This window comes from Mustelus asterias, chromosome 7 (genome assembly GCF_964213995.1).
Source record: "Mustelus asterias chromosome 7, sMusAst1.hap1.1, whole genome shotgun sequence".
Classification (NCBI taxonomy): Eukaryota; Metazoa; Chordata; class Chondrichthyes; order Carcharhiniformes; family Triakidae; genus Mustelus; species Mustelus asterias.
Genome location: NC_135807.1, coordinates 81,581,723 through 81,603,834, shown reverse-complemented (window position 1 = coordinate 81,603,834; position 22,112 = coordinate 81,581,723). Strand labels below are relative to the sequence as shown.

The window sequence follows — 22,112 nt, the reverse complement described above, 5'->3', positions numbered from 1 at the left end:
GTCCACGGGGATGGTGCCTGAAGACTGGAGAATGGCGAATGTTGTTCCTCTGTTTAAGAAAGGGAATAGAAATGACCCTGGTAATTATAGACCGGTTAGTCTTACTTCGGTGGTTGGTAAATTGATGGAAAAGGTCCTTAGGGATGGGATTTACGACCATTTAGAAAGATGCGGATTAATCCGGGATAGTCAGCACAGATTCGTGAAGGGCAAGTCGTGCCTCACAAATTTGATAGAATTTTTTGAGGAGGTAACTAAGTGTGTTGATGAAGGTAGGGCAGTTGATGTCATATACATGGATTTTAGTAAGGCGTTTGATAAGGTCCCCCATGGTCGGCTTATGATGAAAGTGAGGAGGTGTGGGATAGAGGGAAAGTTGGCCGATTGGATAGGTAACTGGCTGTCTGACCGAAGACAGAGGGTGGTGGTCGATGGAAAATTTTCAGAATGGAGGCAGGTTGCTAGCGGAGTGCCACAGGGATCAGTGCTTGGTCCTCTGCTCTTTGTGATTTTTATTAATGACTTAGAGGAGGGGGCTGAAGGGTGGATCAGTAAATTTGCTGATGACACCAAGATTGGTGGAGTAGTGGATGAGGTGGAGGGCTGTTGTAGGCTGCAAAGAGACATAGATAGGATGCAAAGCTGGGCTGAAAAATGGCAAATGGAGTTTAACCCTGATAAATGTGAGGTGATTCATTTTGGTAGGATTAATTTAAATGTGGATTACAGGGTCAAAGGTAGGGTTCTGAAGACTGTGGAGGAACAGAGAGATCTTGGGGTTCATATCCACAGATCTCTAAAGGTTGCCACTCAAGTGGATAGAGCTGTGAAGAAGGCCTATAGTGTGTTAGCTTTTATTAACAGGGGGTTGGAGTTTAAGAGCCATGGGGTTATGCTGCAACTGTACAGGACCTTGGTGAGACCACATTTGGAATATTGTGTGCAGTTCTGGTCACCTCACTATAAGAAGGATGTGGAAGCGCTGGAAAGAGTGCAGAGGAGATTTCATAGAATCATAGAAACCCTACAGTGCAGAAGGAGGCCATTCGGCCCATCGAGTCTGCACCGACCACAATCCCACCCAGGCCCTACCCCCACATATTTACCCGCTAATCCCTCTAACCTACACATCCCAGGACTCTAAGGGGCAATTTTTAACCTGGCCAATCAACCTAACCCGCACATCTTTGGACTGTGGGAGGAAACCGGAGCACCCGGAGGAAACCCACGCAGACACGAGGAGAATGTGCAAACTCCACACAGACAGTGACCTGAGCCGGGAATCGAACCCGGGACCCTGGAGCTGTGAAGCAGCAGTGCTAACCACTGTGCTACCGTGCCGCCCATTTACCAGGATGCTGCCTGGTTTGGAGGGTAGGTCTTATGAGGAAAGGTTGAAGGAGCTAGGGCTGTTCTCTCTGGAGCGGAGGAGGCTGAGGGGAGACTTAATAGAGGTTTATAAAATGATGAAGGGGATAGATAGAGTGAACGTTCAAAGACTATTTCCTCGGGTGGATGGAGCTATTACAAGGGGGCATAGCTATAGGGTTCGTGGTGGGAGATACAGGAAGGATATCAGAGGTAGGTTCTTTACGCAGAGAGTGGTTGGGGTGTGGAATGGACTGCCTGCAGTGATAATGGAGTCAGACACTTTAGGAACATTTAAGCGGTTATTGGATAGGCACATGGAGCACACCAGGATGATAGGGAGTAGGATAGCTTGATCTTGGTTTCAGATAAAGCTCGGCACAACATCGTGGGCCGAAGGGCCTGTTCTGTGCTGTACTGTTCTATGTTCTATGTTCTAGATATTGGGTGGGATTCTCTGATTTTGTCTCCACCCGCCCCACTGCAGGTGTCCCAGCCAAAACTCCATTCGCTTCAGCGGCAACGGAGAATCCCAGCCGCGAACGAGGGGGGACGTTTTCAGCGGTTGAGTTTATACAAGATGTTGGATTGGTCACAAGTTGGACAATTAAATGCAGTTGTCTCATTATAGGAGGAAAAATGGAGCCAAGCAAAGGATGCAAAGTTATATCAGAAATGAAAGTCTATATTCATAAAGAAGATTGGAAATATAACATTTTTTTTCATTGGAACAATAAGGATTAAAGAGATAATTAAAAACTATGAGAGGTTTTGAGATGGTAAGCAGTGAAAGATTGTTTCCATCTATTGACATGGACATTGGAGAATCAGCGGAAGAGTACTTAAAATAAATATATCCAGACTGGAAAATGGCATGCTTTGTCCGAATGAACTGCAGAAACATAATTCAAAAAGGAAATTAAGTATTTAAAAAGAAAGGATATTAATAAAGATAGGGGAGAGGGAAGGAAATAGGATGAGCTTCCTACTCCAACAGGCAGAGGAGCAATGGGTTAAATGTCACACAAACATATCATCCCAAAGGTCCTCTTCAAGTTACACAGAATTTTGCCTGTGATATATATTGCTGCTCCATTATCAACACTGGGTCAAAATGCTGGCATCCCTGCGCACCGTCAGCATATGTGTGACAGTTATTTATGAGCCTGCCCACTAAACCTTCCTCAGAACAGAGTGTTCTCATCAGCCAGCAATGACATATTCAAAGAACAAAAATGGAATGGTTTCCTTCAGTGCTGGCATTTTTATGATTCATTGGGAAGGAACATCTGAGGCAAAGGTGTAGGGGGGACTTTTCCCCTTCCGCCCCGTCATGAGAATTGTAGTGGGTGAGGGGCAGACCATGGAGAGGTCCGTTGACCTTGGGTGGGATTTTCCGGTTTCAGGGCAAACGTGGCCGGAAATTCCCACCTATAGTCAGGTTGTCAAAATGCAAACCAAATTTCAAACTCATTGGACATAACCTGGAGAAGTGTATTAAGTATATAGTTTATTTATTAGTGTCACAAGTAGATTTACATTAACACTGAAATGAAGTTACTGTGAAAATCTCCTAGTCGCCACAGTCCGGCGCCTGTTCGGCTACGCTGAGGGAGAATTTAGCATGGCCAATGCACCTAACCAGCACGGCTTTTGGACTGTGGGAGGAAACTGGAGCACCCGGAGAAAACCCACGCAGCCACGGGGAGAACGTGTCATCTCCACACAGACTGTGAGCCAAGCCGGGAATCGAACCCAGGTCCCTGACACTGTGAGGCAGCAGTGCCAACCGTGCCACCCCTAGTGTAAGTTCTAGTGTAACGATATTGATTAACAATTTTGGTCTTTCATACATTCTCTTTTCAAAGGCTAAAGGGATGGACAATAAATGCTGGCACCACACACATCCCAAGAACAATTCAAGAAAGGTGCAAAAGTAATAAGTAGTACTCAAAACGGGAGCTAGCGGATGTCAAGTTATGCTTCACAATTTGAAAGGTATTGACATTTATTTGTATTTTTACACGTGGAGAACTCCAATTTTCTGAAAATGTAGTAAGTACATGCAATGTGCTGAGCATTCATCTCACTTCTACAATGTCATCAAGTATTTAAAAATTGTGAATACTTTACATTCCAGTATCGATTTTCTTTCAGAAATTGATAATTTTTGATTCCTTCACAATAATTCATACAAAAATAATTTCATGTTTATAAAATAGATCATTGCATCAGAATAAATTACAATGATTATATAATTATTCACTCTGTATGTACAAACCAAGGAACAGTTGTAAATGGATTCACCCCGTTTCCATGAGGAGGAGGAAAGATGCATTGATGCAATTTAAGGCAGCTTTCTTTTCAGTCCAAAACTATTAAGCAAAATTTATTTCCGAATAATATCTATGGATCAACATTGAAGCGTTAAATGTTAAACTTTGATATTACTCTGGAAGCTAATCTGATTTGGGGTCACCACACATCTAAACAGGCACAGAATAGTGCAGTCATATTCTGCTAGAAAGGATTTGCATTATTTTTCAATAAAGCTCCCTCTTCTGGTTATGCAATGTAAAACCATGTGGTAAAACCCAGCAGCCACACTGCTGCTGCTCAGAGATATACCGGGCTGATACTGTAAGGTGTGCATCTAAATGGCAAGACTCGAAACAGGAAAGGTTTTAAGTAGAGTGATGTATAATTTAAAAATCTGGTAATGTGATGTTGGCTATAATATCATGTGTGTGAGTTTCCCAGTCGTGGTTGGGATGTCAGATGTTCAGTCATTTATAGACCTGAATTCGTCACCTTCAATTTCCACTTACTTTAAAACAAAATGAAAGTAAAGCCAGTCTTCAAAGGCAGAATGTACAGTATATACATAACCCCTGGTATGAAATAGCCTATTTACTCCTCGTCATAGATCTAAATAATGGCTGCATCAAAATGGGAAAAAGTGAAAGAACTAACCAAATGTAAATTGATTAATCTAACCTATAATTCATAAAAATTACAACATTAACTTTGGATATGAACCAAGATTGTTCTGCCATTATACAAATAACTTGAACCAAATCCCTTTGAAATATTAACCTGAGATTGCAACTTGTGTTTAAGAGCAATACCTTTTTGCTCCCGTAATGGTAAACCCCACAAAACAAGTGTTGGCAAAGTTTAAAAAAAAATTAAACAGCCATTAATACAGACAGCACAAAATGGCAGTGTTTTCTATCCACCTGTGGCTTGATCCTACGAGCGGTTTGACAACTTGATTTCGTTTCCTGGTTTTGAAGTGTTCGGAAAGCACAAGCTGCCATTCTTAAATTTAAACTTGGCATCACAAGCCTTTCTGCTTTGGCAATGGCACTTGTTGAGAAATAACCGAGTGGTTGTTTGAAGCAAGTTTATATTGTTCTTGTCCTGAACCTTGTGGAGGAGATGGTAGTGGGGTTTCAGGTGTAGCTGCAGAGAAATGCACACAAAAACAATGCAGTGGTTACAGTCGTGGCATTTCGAATGACAAATATATAAGACCATAATACCATAAGACATAGGTGTAGAATTAGGCCACTCGGCCCATTGAGTCTGCTCTGCCATTCAATCATGGCTGATATTTTTCTCATCCCCATTCTCCTGCCTTTCCCCCATAACCCCTGACCCCCTTATTAATCAAGAACCTATCTATCTCTGTCTTAAAGACACTCAATGACCTGGCCTCCACAGCCTTCTGCAGCAAAGAGCTCCACAGATTCACCACTCTCTGGCTGAAGAAATTCCTCCTCATCTCTGTTTTAAAGGATTGTCTCTTTAGCCTGAGGTTGTGCCCTCTGGTTTGAGTTTTTCCGACTAGTGGAAACATTCTCTCCACATCCACTCTATCCAGGCTTTGCAGTATCCTGTAAGTTTCAATAAGATCCCCCCTCATCCTTCTAAACTACAACGAGTACGGACCCAGAATCCTCAACCGTTCCTCAAATGACAAGCTCTTCATTCCAGGGATCATTCTTGTGAACCTTCTCTGGACCCTTTCCAGCACATCCTTCCTTAGACATGGGGCCCAAAACTGCTCACAATACTCCAAATGTCTAATTAGATTAGAAAACAACAGGACACATGTTCTCTCACACGTCATCTGTAAAACAGAATTAATACTTAATTCATTTTTTTTAAGTGGCGTGTCGTAATAGGTGAAATGCTGTGTTTCCATCTCTGGAGTATCAAAACTTCAACCATTCTAAAGGCCTCCAGCATCCTCATTGTTTTCATCATTTTTATCATGCACAGCATCCCATTTGGTCCCTCACATCAAGCCACAAAGTAATAAGGTTCTGATGGTGCTACCTTTGCAGGCCATTTCCTTGTTTCTGTCCTGTTTTCTGGCATACCACATTCTACCCTCCATATATTGAGGGTACTGTGCCCATGTCCTTATTTACACTAAGTTCACGGACACCTATCACCCTCATGCCCGCATATTGACTTCCAGTCAAGGAATGCTTCCAATTTTAAACTTTCATCCCTTTTAACTCACTTCATGGCCTTGCCCCACCTCAGTATCTTAGTAACTTCAAACAGCCCCACAATGCTCCAAGATAACATGCTGCATTTATCTAATTCTGGCCTCTTGATCATTCTTGATTTTAATTGTTCCATCAGTCTTCAGCTGCCTAGACTGCTAAGCTCTGGAATTCCCTCCCTACACTTCACTGCCTTTTTATCATGCTTTCTTCCTCCATGACACTCTTTAAAAGCTACCTCTTTGACCAAGCTTTTCGCCATCAGCCCTAATATTGTGTTAATTAGCTCAATGTCTAATCTGGGGCCCAATGAAGTGCCTTGTGACATTTTATTATGTTAAAGATGCTATATAAATATAGGTTGTCACTGGAGCGAGTTGCAGAATTTCTAATTGGATGATGCAAATTGACAAGGTGCTAGCTGAACAGTGCAGTGATGATGTACAGCTTATTTATCTGTACATTAGCCAGGGGTCATCAATTTAAATCATCAACCTGCCACCCAGAGGTTAATTAAAGATAAAAAACAGGCAGTTTCTCTAGATTCATATAATCCTTACAGTGCAGAAGGAGGCCACTCAGCCCATCAAGTCTGCACTGACAACAATCCCACCCAGGCCCGATCCCCAGAACCCCATGCATTTACCCTGATAATCCCTCTCACACTAAGGGGCAATTTAGCATGATTAACCAACCTAACCCACACATATTTGGACTGTGGGAGGAAAGGGAAGCACCTGGAGGAATCCCATGCAGACATGGGGAGAATGTGCAAACTCCATACAGACAGTCACTCAAGTCCGCTGGCACTGTGAGGCAGCAATGCAAACCACTGTGCCACCGTACTGCCCTAGCAGGTAGTCAACCCCTAACTCCAGTTTACATCTGGGCAGCAAACTGAAATTCAAACCCAATCTTATGTGCTTTTTCTTTGTCATGAGTTCCTTAACTCTAAACAAGCTCTCTTTAGTATGAACATTATCTTCATGCTTTTAATAAAATATAATATTTTAAAAGTATTTGAAACATGAAAATAATAATTAATCTTAGATGCCTGGAGAATCTTGACCTTCTGTGCTATGTTTCCAAATTTACATCAGCTTAGACTTTAATCTTGGCACTTTGGTGTCATTCTATGAATTGATTTTGTAAAAGTGGAAAAGATAAGCTACATATTAGCATCATCAGGTAATACCTTACACCTTATCTTTCATGACATTTCACTGAAGATATGCTCTTCAACTATGCACAATGCTCCTTATACAGAATGACAAGATCAAAACAATACTGTTGTGAACAAATGTAGGATCAGGAATAAAGCCTTCCAGTATTCTGAAGGGGAGAAGTGTAATCAATTGATCATGGTTCCGCCTGAATTTTACTCGCGCCATCCATGCATCGTCTAAACTAATGAATTGAAAGAGATTGCAGTCCATTTATATCTGATGTGCATAATGCGAACAACCACTTACAACAAACAAAGGGCGGAATTTTCCTATCCCGCCTGCCACGGGAATTGTAGTGGGTGGGGGGGGGGGGGGGGGGGGGGGGGCGAGGGGGGGGGGGGGGGACACACCATGCAAAGGTCTGTTGACCTCGGGTGGGATTTTCTGGTTTCAGGCCAAGCCCGTCTGAAAAATCCCACCCAAAGACCCTAATCCTAAATTCAATGCTATATGAACGGAGTGGGAATGGAGGGATACAAAAGAGTGGTCTAGTTTGGACCAGGGAGCGGCGCGGGCTAATTGTTCTTTGTTTCTCGTTTCAAGGCTTCATTCTATGATCATCTTGCTGGTGCCAGTACAGAGCGAGACTGCGGATAGTTGGGAACCTGTCTCGGGGGCAGGGAATTCAGATGGTGTTCGTAAAGCAGAAGTGGAAATGAATAGGGTTGGGAAGCATTTTCTGATCAGGGCCAGTGTGATCTCCTGGACTCGTTTCGATCGCCACAGGGGGTCGGAGAGGAATTTCCCAGATTTTTTTTTCCCCATATTGGCCCTGGGGTTTTCACTCTGGGTTTTCGCCTCTCCCTGGAGATCACATGGTCTGGAATGGGGGGTGGGGGTGAGTTAATAGGTTGTGATGAACAAAGCATCGTAGCTGTGAGGGACAGCTCGGTGGATAGGATATTAGGATGTAGATAGGCTGGAAAATTGGGCGGGGATCCTGGATTCAGGATTCAATCCTGGACCGGGGAGCGGCGCGGGCTTGGAGGGCCGAAGGGCCTGTTCCTGTGCTGTATTGTTCTTTGTTCTTTGTTCAAGTGAGAAAACAAGTTGTGTTAATAGCATTTTAATCAGATCATTAATATTGTTGTAAACAATTGATTTTGTGTGGGATTTCTGCTAATTCCCTGGTGATGGTTCCAATCACTGTGCTGTGTGGTGTTGAATTGATTTCCTGAGTCGCTGCAGCATGGGGCAGTTGTGTGTGCTAAACTGCAGCAGTTCAGCAAGAGCAAGACCAGGTATTGGTGTCACCTGTAAAGGTGCTGATAAGATCCTGATAATCCTTCTGTTAAAGGTGATTCTGCACTTAGATTTATATCTGTGTTGCCTATGCCACAAGGAATAAAGAAAAAAACTTGCATTCATATCAGGTCAGCCATGATCTCAAGACATCCCAAAGTGGTTTACAGCCACTGCTGTACTTCTGACACATAATCATCGTTGTAAAATAGGGGACATAGCAGAAACTTTGTGCATAGCAAGTACTCAATGAACTAAATGACCAGATAGGTGTAAAAATACTGGCCAAGATACTAAGGCCCCTCCTCATCCTACACTAGTGTCAGGGGATCTTTTATGTTAACCAGGAAGAGCAGACTGAGCAAAAGCTGACACTTAATGGCATGAAATGTGACTCCACAATTTATGCCTGATGAACTTTCAATAGGATGTCGTGGCAATGTACCTTTAATTATAAATGTCAGCCTTTGTTTTATGTTAGCGCTCTCGCATTTCAACAGCAACCAAGTTTCCAAAGTATTAAATTTCCAAGTACAAAGTAAATTTGCAAAGTTTCTTTCCACAGACGCTGTCAGACCTGCTGAGATTTTCCAGCATTTTCTGCTATTTGTTTCAGATTCCCACATCTGCAGTAATTTGCTTTCATTCCAAAGTACCTGTTGGTTGTGAAGTATTTTAGGTCACTTGTAATGACTTCAATCAGGCTATTGAGGTTGGCCTATTGGAATATGAACTCCCTGATCAAGGAGTCAATTGGAGGACCAATCAGGAAGTCTTTTCCTTGTATTTAACCGGGAGTGTCAGTTCCTCTGGGACTCCTGAAGGTAGACTGCTAGCACTCCGTGTACTGCTGTTAGAATTGTAAATAAAGGGATTTTGATGAAGGGATTTCTGCCTCCAAAGACTTATTACACCACTAAAGGCTCATCTTGATGGAGCTGATTGCTGCCAATCCCCTATGCACTCCCCTGTGTCTTGCCCAGCCAGAACCCTCCATTGCTCTTGCTATTACTGCAGTGGAGCCTCTGGCCCCTGGTCCTCTCTCTTTCTACGCCGCTCCTCCACAAAATAGTATGACATATTTTTGGTCTCTCAGGCAATTAAGGGATATGGGAAGCAGGCAAGAAAGTGGAGTTGAAACCATGTTTGTATTGAATGGGGCAGCATGCTTGATGGGCCATATGTCTACTCCTGTTTCTGTTTCTTGTGACATCCCAAAAACGTGAAACACGCTAAATAAATGCAATTTCTTTTACTCCCTTCTTTGTTAATATTGCTGTATTACAGAGGATCCAAATACCGTCATTACAATGCCATATTAAAAATGTGCAATCAACAATACAAAAAGAAAACCTACACATTTGTTCACTGTGACCTGCTGCAGGCATTGAGCTGATCAGAATAGTCTGGCCTGTCATGGGATCCTGGGCTACATGAGGGTGCACAGGATGATGAAGGTGGGATGGATCACTTGTTGTACCTGCAAAGAAGGAAAATAAAAGAACATTCTAAAAATAGCCTGGACAAAAATCAAACTGCTTCAAATACACGCTTATAAATGTTTCTAGAACTAACATGAACAGATCCAGTTTTTTGGTGAATACAACAGTCCATTCTGGCATGCAATATTTTTTCTTAATTTATAAATGAAATACAGCAATTAAACACATCTGAAGCAGTCACAATTTTTATATAGATGGTCAGCTGTGTAAATATGCATTGTGTGCACTTTTGTAAACTCAACACTCATTAAAACTGGAAAGAACTGGTAAATGTTGCAGTCAAAGTACAAGCAGTCATACCAGCATGTGAGTTGATGCTGGAGCACTTTGTCAATGTGACTGGGAGACAATACATAATTTTGGAACTATTCTTATTAACTAGTCAAATGAAACTTCCACTTGAACATTCAACTATAGTTGTCTAAAATAATAAAACATTGATGAGCTGACAATCACCGTATGGAGTTAATGAGCACTTGTGTTTACTTTATTTGTGAGAACAAAGTTGTGCAAATATCAAGTTAACAGAATAATCATGCATACATTTTCAACGAATATATGTTTCTGTGAATATGTCTATGTCAGCTTGTTGTTGACTAGTCTATGGAATGTTCTAGTGCCTTGGGCCACTTGTCCTCAAGAGGACTTCACAGGGGTTGAAATTGTGGGGGTGTGATTGAGCAGAAATTTCCTCCAATTAAATATGAGGAAAACTGATATTATTGTCTTCAGTCCCCACCACAAAATCTGCTCCCTCACTCCTGATTTTACCGATCTCCCTGGCAACAGTCTGAAACTGAACCACACTGCTGACAACCTCGCTGCCATATCTGACCCCACAATGAGCTTTCAACTATATGTCGGCACCATCACTAAGACACCAATTTCCACTTCAATAACTGGATCTGTCTCTAAGCTCTTCTTCTGCTGAAACTCATCCATACCTTTGTTACCTTCAGACTTGACTTCTCTAATGCACTTCTGGCCATCCATTCATGTTCTAACCTCCGTAAACATCTGGTCACCCAAGATAATGCTGCTCGTGTCGAACTCACACCGAATGGTGTTCATCTGTGCTTGCTGACCTACACTGAATCTCAGCTAAATGACAACTCAGCATTAAAACTTGCAACCTTGTTTTCGAATCTCTCCATGGTCTAACTGCTCTCTTATTCTATAATCTCTTCCAGCCCTGTCACCCACCAAGGTATCTGTGCTTCTCTCATTGCTGCTTCCTGAACATCCCCAACTTAGTCGCTCCACCATTGGTGACTGAGCCATCAGCAGCCTAGACCCTAAGACTCAAATTTTCCCGTTCCGCCCGCCATGGGAATCGTAGCGGGTGAGGGGTGGATCATGGAAAGTTCTGTTGACTTCGGACGGGATTTTCCGGTTTCAGGATGAGCGTGGCCGGAAAACCTAGCCCTAAATTTTGGAATTCCCGTCCTCAACTTCTTCACCTCTTTAACTCTCTTTCCTCTTTTGAGATATCCCTTAACATCTGCTTCTTTGACCAAATGTTGGTCATTTGTAAGACTCAGGGTCTTGTCCGTAATTTCTCATAAAAAGAGTTTCCAATTTTAAGAGTGTCAAATTGGAGGAATCAAGTGAAGAAAGGGTGATTCATCACAGGAAATGAAGTATCAGTTGGATATTTAAACTTAGCTGCAACGAGAGGTTGAATGCAGAGTAGTTTTGGCAGAGGTAAAGGAATGGTCATCTTCCAAACTACTGTTCTAACAGAAAGGTACATTTTAAAAATGGGTGAGTGAAGAAATAGCATAAGACCAATGAAGTGCTTCTTGAAGTGTAGTCACTCATTTTGGTAGGAAAACATGCCAGCCAATTTATGCAGCTAACAATTTGGGTTACAGTAAGCACTGAAATTGATTGAAAAAAGACAGTCTCAATTAGATAGGTGGCAAGAATCCCTTTGAGACCCACCCAAATGGCCACTAGGAATTTGGTGGAAACTCTGTTTACATGTCTGTCTGGGCTGTCCACCAATCTTCAGCCAAAGGCTACAATGGCTGATTGGAAAATCCCAGGAGGAAATTCCAAGCAATACTACAGAGGTAAAATATTGAAACGGGAAAAGATTGGTGCCATTTTGAGTTTAACGATGGATTATTAAAAACAAACTATAGTACAATTGACTGGATCTGAAATGAAATCACACATACCTCCTAGCAGCATTTCTTGGAGTAAGTTGTCAATTTTAGCGAGCCCAAAAAGTTTAACAAATTGAATTTGTTCAATCATCTGCCAAGTTATACTTTGAAGAGTTGGCAACAGAAGTAACAATTCTCCGAATCGCCCTCGGGAATCATACTGTCGATCATTAATGTAATCTTCCAAACTAACTTGCACTTGGTAACGCATATTCTTGATTTTTGATGGATTGTTTAAAGCCTTAGCATCTGCGACAAAATAAAAACAAAGTGATAGAAAGTTTGGACACCTTTTTGTCACTCGGGGAGAAGAAGATTACAAAAACACAGGATAACACAAACTCAAATAAACGTCAAAGAAGTACAAGTTGCCTATTGGCAGGGCAACTGAGCTTTTATAGTGAGGATTTGTTTAGTAAAGTATGGAAGGTGAAAAAAGAGTTTTATTGTGCCACTCATGTCTGTGGACAGTACAGGTGATTTTCCATTCACCATTGTGTCAGTGAAAGGTTAAAAAAAACCTCAAATGTGAAATTATCTAAATCTCCAGTCCTTTAAAAAAATGAAAAAAGACTGTGTCTGCGTCAGTGACAGTTGAAATAAAAAACTGTTTTTGTAGTTACAATAGCTGTTTGTTAATATATTCCCAAGGGCTATCATTATATCATTATTAATGAGCGGCTATTTTTCACACCTATAGTTATTTCAGCAGGATGTATTGAGTTCACAATTTGATTTACATCAAACATAGGTTATTAAAGGATTATCTGCCTTTGATGTGGGCTTATGAAAACAGAGCTTCTTATGTTTATAAGGGATTACATACTTGAAGAAATCTATAAGTGTTGAATAAGCTTTCATGAATAGGAGTGGCATTTTGTTACTATAATGAAGGCTGTAATTAATATTTAGACCTTTATTTTATTTAATCTTAACATGGCTCCTGAGGTTTGCTCATGGTGAGTACTGGGTCAGTTGGCATGGAGATTATAAGGGCAAAGGGTGGTGGCTGGGAGATATGGGTTGACATAGGGGCTTTGGAGCAGCCGGGAAGGTGATGGGTTGTGAGGGATGAAGGCTAGAAGGCCTAAAATTTAAAGAAACAACTGGGAGATGTCCCAGAGAATGGAAGGGGCCTTTTCAACAACCCGTTTTGGCAATTTATATGCTCTGTGGCCCCAGTTGATCTGAGTCCACGGGTGCAGGGCCTGACTTCTTCCTGCATCCACCTCCCCTGAGTGAAAATTGGATCTGATTGGGTGCTATCTCCCAAGGTGGGTGCAGTGAGCCGGGATATTTTCCAACTTACTCTATCCACCTCAGGAGTGAAAATAAGGCCCATTATAACAGGGGTCATATTACAAAATCACAATCTTAATACAGAGCTTTGCTTGGTATGAGTACATGGAGCACCTGTCTGGATTCCTGCTATGGGTTCCTAGTAAGAAGTTTAACAACACCAGGTTAAAGTCCAACAGGTTTATTTGGTAGCAAAAGCCACAAATAAACCTGTTGGACTTTAACCTGGTGTTGTTAAACTTCTTACTGTGTTTACCCCAGTCCAACACCGGCATCTCCACATCATGGGTTCCTAGTACAGTAAGCAGTCTCACGACACCAGATTAAAGTCCAACAGGTTTATTTGGAATCACAGGCTTTCGGAGCGCTGTTCCTTCATCAGGTGAGTGACCTGATGAAGGAGCAGCACTCCGAAAGTTCGTGATCCCAAATAAACCTGTTGGACTTTAACCTGGTGTCGTGAGACTGCTTACTGTGCCCAACCCAGTCCCACCCTAGCATCTCCACATCATGGGTTCCTAGTAGACACCAGAAATGCCAGGTTTATAATTTTTTTTTTCTCACGGCTAAAATGAAACTGCTTCATTGTCAAAAAGGGGGTGATTCAATTCAAACCCCAAATTCAGGCATTCAAAAATTGAAAAGACTATTTGCTACTTCCAGTGGAATACACTTCCCACCATGACGCAATGCTAAACATTCTTTCTAATGTGAAAATCAGTACTGACCTGGATCAAAGAAAACTATTGCTTTCAAACAGGCATATTCATTATCATCGATCTGAATTTCTTGGAAAGGCTGCACCAACTCATCCAAAATCCTATTTGCCACACGACTAATTTCCATTTCTGGACTGTTGCGGTGTATAGCATAATCATTTCCTGTTGAAAGTGGCATCAGTGGTCAGTATTGCATTTTATAAAATTAAGAATTGCTCACAATAATAATATATTAGTTCCATGGAAAATATTTTTCTAATGTTACCTATAAGATATGTGATTGTCAGGAAATTTTACCTAGTAATAGAACATCCTTGTATAACATGGATCGTTTTGCCACTCCAAGCAATAAGTGTTCCCCAGCATGAGCTCTCAACAAAGCAACCTGACATGGAAGATAGACAAGGAAGTTAAAAACCACATTATGTGCAACTGGTAAATAATTTCTAAGCCTATGCACCGACAATTGAAAACACTTATGTCCACACTTATTTCATTTCGGTTCTAAGTTTCAAACAGTTGTATTCTGTGAGCCCCACCCTCTCACCCCAACCCCCTAATTTGCAACTAACCCACAAGCCAAATTGCAGAGGCTCTGTCAATTTTTGGATAGCCTTTCACTGGAACCAAATTAATATTTATGATGTTAGCTTGTGTACTGCACAATAGGTTTAGTTAAAAACAATTACTTAAAATGGTATAATTAATGGTTCTTTCTTAATCTATCGATAAATTTCTTGTGTCAGCAGAAGTTTAGTATGCTTGTTTGGCAAGATTTGCCTCCCACAAATAACACTTCAGTTCTGAAATGGTGCCAAACTATATAGTGTGTGTGACAGGATATTGTAAATCACCACAACCAGATGCTGGCTTTTAAATCCCAGTTAAGATCAGGTCCAAAACAAATTGCAAAGTTGAAATGATTCCAGTTGGGCAATTTATGATTCATTTAAAAACATTTCCGTTCTGTTCAACTTAAAATTATTTCAGATTTGGCCATCTAGGTTTTGATGGTCTGCACTGTTCTTTGAGGACATGGACCCTCTTTATCTTTGCTGGGTCTTCTGCCCTAGACCACATGCTACCCACAAGAGGAAGAATGAGAATGAGATGAATGGTCTGCCACTACACCATTGACTTGGTCAAGTATGCGGGTTTGCATGCTTCAGGGAGAATCATCCATCAAGAAAAATGACTGGTCTACGATCGGCACTTCACCGAAACACTATGGTCAGAATTTTATGAGAAGAAAACAGGTATGATCCCAGCCTGAACTTCCATTAAATGTGGGAGAGGATATTGAGTGAGCACTCTGATGTCATCGCGCACACGAGTGATAGTATGGATGGTGAGCATCCACAGGAGTTAGAAGTGTGACTGCTGACACTTCATGGGCCAATTAAGGCCATTAATTAAACAATTGAAAGGAATCTTATGTTGTCCATGCAATTTTGTGGTCATTGCACAAGCAACATGGGCAGGTGGCCAACTTATTTCCTGGAGTTCTCATCCAAGTACGGGATAAAAGGCCTTGGAGTAAAGTCTCTTTCTCTTTAGGTTAGAATTTTGTACCATTTACATGATTTGAGAGTTTCCCGTCATTTCTGTCATATATTCCATGCATGGATAGTTTTCTTTGGAATCTTTTTCTTGCTATCTTTGAAGGTTTCAACAGAGTTCACCCTGAGGTGCATGACACACTGTGCAGTGCATTTTTGATCATGGGGATTATATACGCAGCTTCTGGGACCTCTCCTCTGAGGAGGGGGAAGAGCAGGACAGGAGGGAGAGGAGACCAGGTAACTGCAGGCAACATCCCAGGGAGTGACCCTTGGGAGAGGAGATGCAGGCACATGGGTTACGAGGTCAACAGGGAGTGCAAAGAAGAAAGGTCCACAGTAGATGCCCCTGCCCTGCAGCCAGAGTGTATAGGCAGTGCTCCAACTACCTCAACATGTTCAAGGTCCAGTGCCGAAGGAGACTTCATGTCTCTAGGGACACTGTCCAGATCTGGTTGGCTGTAGGGATTCGCATTCTAATCAGTATTCTGTAACTTGATTTTGTGTCTGTGCCCTGTTTGAGAGCACATTTCCACTCCATCTGACGAAGGAGCAGCGCTCCGAAAGCTAATGGTATTTGCTACCAAATAAACCTGTTGGATTTTAACCTGGTGTTGTTAAAACTCTTACTGTGCTCACCTTATGGAGCCAGACATTGCCTCCAGCTGCATGGGTTGTGACCCTATGTAAGTGACTCTGAAGGCCACAGCAGCCCTCAATTTCTAAGCCACCGGCTCTTTCCAAGGGTCAGCAGGGGATCTGTGTGGTGTGTCCCAATCTGCTGCCCATAGTTGCATCAAGCTCATTATTGACGCTCTGTTAAGACAGTAGATGACAGTCATTCATTACTGGACAAACAAAGTCAGCCAGGCTGAGACAGCCAGAGGCATAGTGATGGTTGCTGGCTTCCCCATATCCAGGGTGCCAATGACTGCACCCACATGGTCATCAAGGCAGCAATGGGTGAGCCAGGTGCCTGCGTGAACAGCAGGGGGTTCCATTCAGTGCACGTTCAGGTGTATACGATCTGAAAACAGATTCAGGAAGTCTGTGCATGGTACCCTGACAGCTCACATGATGCCCACATCCTGCGACACTCACCAATGCTAAGGCTGTCTGTGGCTCCTGCTCATTTGGATGGATGGCTCCAGGTTGATGGGAGCTATCCCCTGAAAAGGTGGCTCCTGATGCCACTCTGGCACCCAGGAACAGAGATGGAGGAGAGGTACAACACTTGCAGAAGGACAGTGGTAGAATGGAGCAGTGGGCTGCAGAAGATGAGGTTCAGATGCCTGGACAGTTTGCAGGGAATACTGCAATATCCTCCAGAGCACTTACCATCATTGCCTGCTGCACTCTGCACAACCTGGCTCTGGCAAGAGGGGGACTGACTGGAGGCGGAGGATCGCGAAGCAGCTCCAGATGCCGTGGCAGTTGAATTTATTGATGGACCTGATGAGGAGCCGGGGAGACTCAGGGTGAGGATGTGGAGGCAGATGTCAGGAACCTTCAGGGAAGCAGGAACACCAGAGAGGCCTTGATAATGTGCACATTCAGCTAGGCTGCCATGGCATCGATTCCAGCTCATGCCAAGGGCGCTTCCTCGCTACAAGACATTTTTGATGCACAAACCCAGGAACCAAATTCCAACCACAAGCTATGCAATAAAGTTCAAAGCCCCTGCTACCCCCCGCACCTATAAGAACCATCACACATACTCAGGCCATTACCACAAAATTCATACATAATGTTTTCTGATGCTGATGATCACACAATCGAGAGAGTTTTGAAATGGGAGTGGAAACAGTGTCACCATGAGATGCCCCTGTTGTGCTCAAGACTGCCCACTGGATTTGCCCTCCCACCTTTTGTGCCCGCCATGTGGTGGGGCCATTAGTACTGCCGATGTTTCCTCTTTGATCCTGTGATAAACGCTGCCGCAGCCTTCCCCACAATCCCTGGCAGCCTTCAGGGTGCTGCCTGCGGAGTTGTTAAATGCCCCGCCAAGTCTCCATTTGACCCGATGCCTGATTAATTCCCACCCTTATCTGCTACCTCCGGCCTACCCAAGGACGCTTTACATGCTGGGCGCCCCTGAACTGACCACCCAGTGTGAGATTGCATTGATGATGCGATCTCACCCAGGAGTGGATTCTACATCTGCTTCCGGACCTGCTGATTTTGCACCTATGACTGAGATAGTAAAGGCATTGGTGCAAAGAAGTTTACTGCTCTTGTAAATAGGCTGCTGCATTCACAATAAGAGGCAGCGGATCATCTCCTACATGTGATAACCACAAATGCTCCAATCCCAATTGTTGCTGCCTTGTGTCCACTGGAGAGTATCAAATTCCTGACAGACATTTTACTTCTGCAATTGAATATCCTCCAGTCCATTTACTTTTGCCAGGTTTCTGGTGGCAGGGTAGCCTTTCATTGTTCTTGCTGGAGAGCTAGGAGATGATCTGTCCAGAGATTAGGTGATGGAGGAGAAGGCAGGTCAGAATCAAAACCCAGTTGCTGTAATGCATATTGATTTCACAGTGTTAAAGAAATGGAGCCGAGAGGTAAATCAGTCTTCCTACGTCGTTTGAGATTTTACACTGGTCAGTGGAATGGGCTTTATAAACACTCAAGTGAAAATGGAATCCTTAAAATTCATGAATTCGCAACACTAGCTACAACTTATCACTTTAAATGCTCTGATGATCAAAGTAATTTCTATGCATCATTGGAGTTAAGTTAATGAGACCATATTCCAGCCTTTAACTACTTTAATATTACAGGCCACTTCCTGAGGTAACATCAGCTCATGGATGTTGTGCCATAGAAATGTTCCTCTTTATTTAAAGGCTTGGTTGCTACAGTGGTCAATTCTACGGCGGCACATGCACTTCCCAGTCGGCATCTCTGGTTGGCACTCAGGAGCCAGAATGATAGTTAAACATTCCCCTCCCTTGCCCAATTACCCTGGGGCTTAATGTAACATTCCAACTGAGAACACTCCCACTGACATTCGTTAACTCAGTTGTAGAATCATACAGTGCAGAAGAGGCTCTTCGGCCCATCGGGTCAGCACCAGCACAATAGAAACACCTGAACTCCCACCTAATCCCATCTGCCAGCACTTGGCCCATAACCCTGAATGTTATGATGTGCCAAGTGTTAAAGGGTGTGAGGCAACCCCAGGCACAGCATTCCAGACTGTCACCACCCTCTGGGTAAAAAAGGTTTTCTTCGCATCTCCCCCTAAACCTCCTGCCCTCACCTTGAGCCTATGTCCCCTTGTGACTGACCCTTCAACTGAGGGGAACAGCTGCTCCTTATCCACTCTGCCCAAGTCCCTCATAATCTTGTAACCCTCAATCAGGTCACCCCTCAGTCTTCTCTGCTCCAACAAAAACAATCCAAGCTTATGCAACTTCATTACTTAAATGTTCCATCCCAGGCAGCATCCTGGTGAATCTCCTGTGCACCTCCTCCAGCGCAATCACATCTTTCCAATAACGTGACGACCAGAACTGCACACAGTACTCTAGCTGTGGCCTCACCAAAGTTCTATACAACTCCAACATGACTTCCCTGCTTTTGTAATCTATGCCTCGATTAATAAAGGCAAGTGTCCCATGTGCCTTTTTCACCACCCTACTTACATGCCCTTCCACCTTCAGAGATCCATGGACGCCAAGGTCCCTTTGTTCCACAGAACTTCCTAGTGTCCTACCATTCATCGAGTCTTTTCTTGTCAAATTACTCCTTCCAAAATGTATCACCTCACATTGATCAGGGTTAAATTCCATCTGCCACTTATCAACATTTGATCATTCCGTTTATATCTTCTTGTAGCCCAAGGCACTCTGCCTCACTGTTAACCACCCGTCACTGGCTTCCTGGCCGCGACGGCTCCATGGCACCACAGAGCACCTTTACACAAAGACTCACTGAGAAGCTTTAAAAAAAGCGGATTTATCGGGCTGAACGCAAAATAAAACAATTACAGATTCTATTTAAAGAAAAGTGAAGGCATGTGCTTGTGGAGCATCAAATTACATTTCTCACAAACAACTCCGAGCACATGAACAGTGTATAATCATAGAGGGCCTCCAACACAAAGAAACATTCTGAGTGGTAGTTATGAGGAATATGGACATAGAGCCAGAGCAAATATAAAGTTAAGAATTGCTGACAGAGCTGCTCAGAAGTATAGCTTTTCAGGTGGAGGAGAGGCTTTATTGGTGGGTGAGTGAAGGATGAAAACTTCTGCTAGTGTAGAGTGGAAATACAGAGAAGAGCAGAGCCAGAGGGATACAGCACCCTGGAAAAGACGCTGACACAGAGACAGGGAAGAGCTACGAGGCTATGGAGGGGATTTATAGACAAGAACAAAAATTTATAATTTGCTGTATTATCAGTCAGCAATTCCAGGAGTGATGGACAGGGTAATTTAGCAGCTTATGATTATTCTTCCTGATGTAAATAAGTGCATAAATTACTGGATTTATTGAATTGAGTTATTCAATTTTGTAACCTGCTGGGATTTAAGCATTAGATTGCTAGTCTGCCATTACCATTGCAGTGGAATATCTTTAACTACCTGGTACATCCCACAAATTGAACTGAAGATTCCCCAGGGTGCACTGCATGTCAGATCATCTACCCGCCCCAGGGAGACAGCCAGCCAACTGAAGAACTTGAGCCTGCTATTGGGACCATTTAGTGGGGCTGTGGGCATTTTGCAGTCAGCAAGGCAGACCCTGTCTCATGGGGAGCTGCCAGCTGAAGGGGATGGCTTCCCTGCAACTGTTCCGGAGACCATTACAGCAGGAGCCTCCAAATATCAGTGAGGGGACTCCTGTCATGAAAGACCAGCCCTGAAATCCCAATGGGCTATCTTGGGGGTGGGGGCACTGTCAGCTTGGACCCCTGGATTTTATTTTTGCAATTGCCTCTCCGAACTTCTTGATCTTTCGAGCTGCCATAGCAATGCCAACCTTCCCCGGTGGGACTGCCAAGGTTTCAGAGCTGCCAGTCCAATGATTGTGCCGGCTGTGTCTATGTTCTGCCCACCTTCCCTAATTGGATGATGGGCTCAGAAGAGACCAGCTTGGAAGCCACCTCTGGTAAAGTAACTGAACTGGCCCTGAGGCTGGAAAGAGGGGCTTGGGACCCCTATTTGGTTCCAAAGCCAGTGGGAAAATTCAGCCCAGTCAGTCATATAACAAATTGATGATCAAATAGTAATGATGCATCATGGAGATTCTTTGATGTGAAAAACCTGCATTCATGGAATGTTATTATGCTGCAGCTTCCTATCTTATACAGTGACTACATTTCAAAAATATTTCATTGACAATAAAATGCCTTGGGATGTCCCGGAGTGGTGAAATCTACAAATATAAATGCAAGGCCTTCTTTTTATAAGCATACAAATGTCACTACCATTTTTCTCATCATAAATTAGATTCCTCACAGCAGAGCAGTGTATCGAAAGTTTGAACTTTCATTTCTCACAGTTTATGTCACATTTACCTAACAGTTTTAGCTGTGCTAAGTCTTGCATTCTCATACCAAAGTCTCTCGAAGGAGTTTGGCAAGGTGGTTGGCTTAACTTGGATTTCATCAATTTTACTTTTCCTAACTTTCCTCTGGGAATTTTAAGGAGAGATGGAATACAGTTTATAACTAAAATTACAGTTGAGTCATTGAAATGTAGCTGAGAGTATTTCCTACCCTAAGTGTATTTGTCGTACCGTAGGCACATCAACCATCTATCTGAGTATTTGGTTACACATTTACTTGCTGTTTCGATCAGTGAGAGTCTGCTCAAACTTGAATTAAAATCAACTCAGAAGCTGTCCAAATATCTTTCAATGTGGGCAGAATATTACAGCTCAGGGCAGCATGGTGGCACAGTGGTTAGCACTGCTGCCTCATAGTGCCATGGACCCGGGTTCAATTCTGGCCTCGGGTGACTGTCTGTGTGGAGTTTGCATATTCTCCCCGTTTCTGTGTGGTTTTCCTCTGGATCCCACATTCCAAAGATGTGTGGGTTAGTTGGATTGGCCATACTCAATTGCCCTTTACTGTCAGGGGGATTGGCAGGGTAAATACGTTGGATTACAGGGATAGAGCCTGGGTGTGATTGTTGAGAGTGCAGGCTCGATGAGCCAAATGGCCTCATTCTGCACTGTAAGGATTCTATGATTCCATGATTTCGGCACGGTAGCACAGTGGTTAGCACTGCTGCTTCACAGCTTCAGGGACCTGGGTTCGATTCCCGGCTCGGGTCACTGTCTGTTTGGAGTTTGCACATTCTCCTCGTGTCTGCGTGGGTTTCCTCCGGGTGCTCCGGTTTCCTCCCACAGTCCAAAGATGTGCGGGTTAGGTCGATTGGCCATGCTAAAAATTGCCCCTTAGTGTCCTGAGATGCGTAGGTTAGAGGGATTAGTGGGTAAAATATGTAGGGATATGGGGGTAGGGCCTGGGTGGGATTGTGGTCGGTGCAG

The 22,112-nt window shown here is 43.2% G+C and overlaps 1 protein-coding gene across 6 annotated transcripts in view; it reads right to left on the bottom strand.

The window, feature by feature from the left end:
- Positions 1-3,330: 3,330 nt before the first annotated feature.
- The window catches only part of LOC144495816 (hepatocyte nuclear factor 4-gamma-like), a 145,347-nt gene continuing 126,565 nt past the window's right edge, over positions 3,331-22,112 (bottom strand). For 4 of the 6 annotated variants that reach the window (XM_078216338.1, XM_078216339.1, XM_078216335.1 and 1 more), the window contains 5 exons: positions 14,345-14,432; positions 14,057-14,209; positions 12,042-12,278; positions 9,714-9,836; positions 3,362-4,833 (listed from right to left, as the gene is read on the bottom strand). In XM_078216338.1, coding sequence (XP_078072464.1) covers positions 4,709-4,833; positions 9,714-9,836; positions 12,042-12,278; positions 14,057-14,209; positions 14,345-14,432 — 726 coding nt within the window. In that variant the 3' untranslated portion in view covers positions 3,362-4,708. Of the gene's footprint in view, positions 4,834-9,713; positions 9,837-12,041; positions 12,279-14,056; positions 14,210-14,344; positions 14,433-22,112 lie in introns of all 6 variants that reach the window. The other 2 variants (XM_078216337.1, XM_078216340.1) reach the window with 1 other exon arrangement.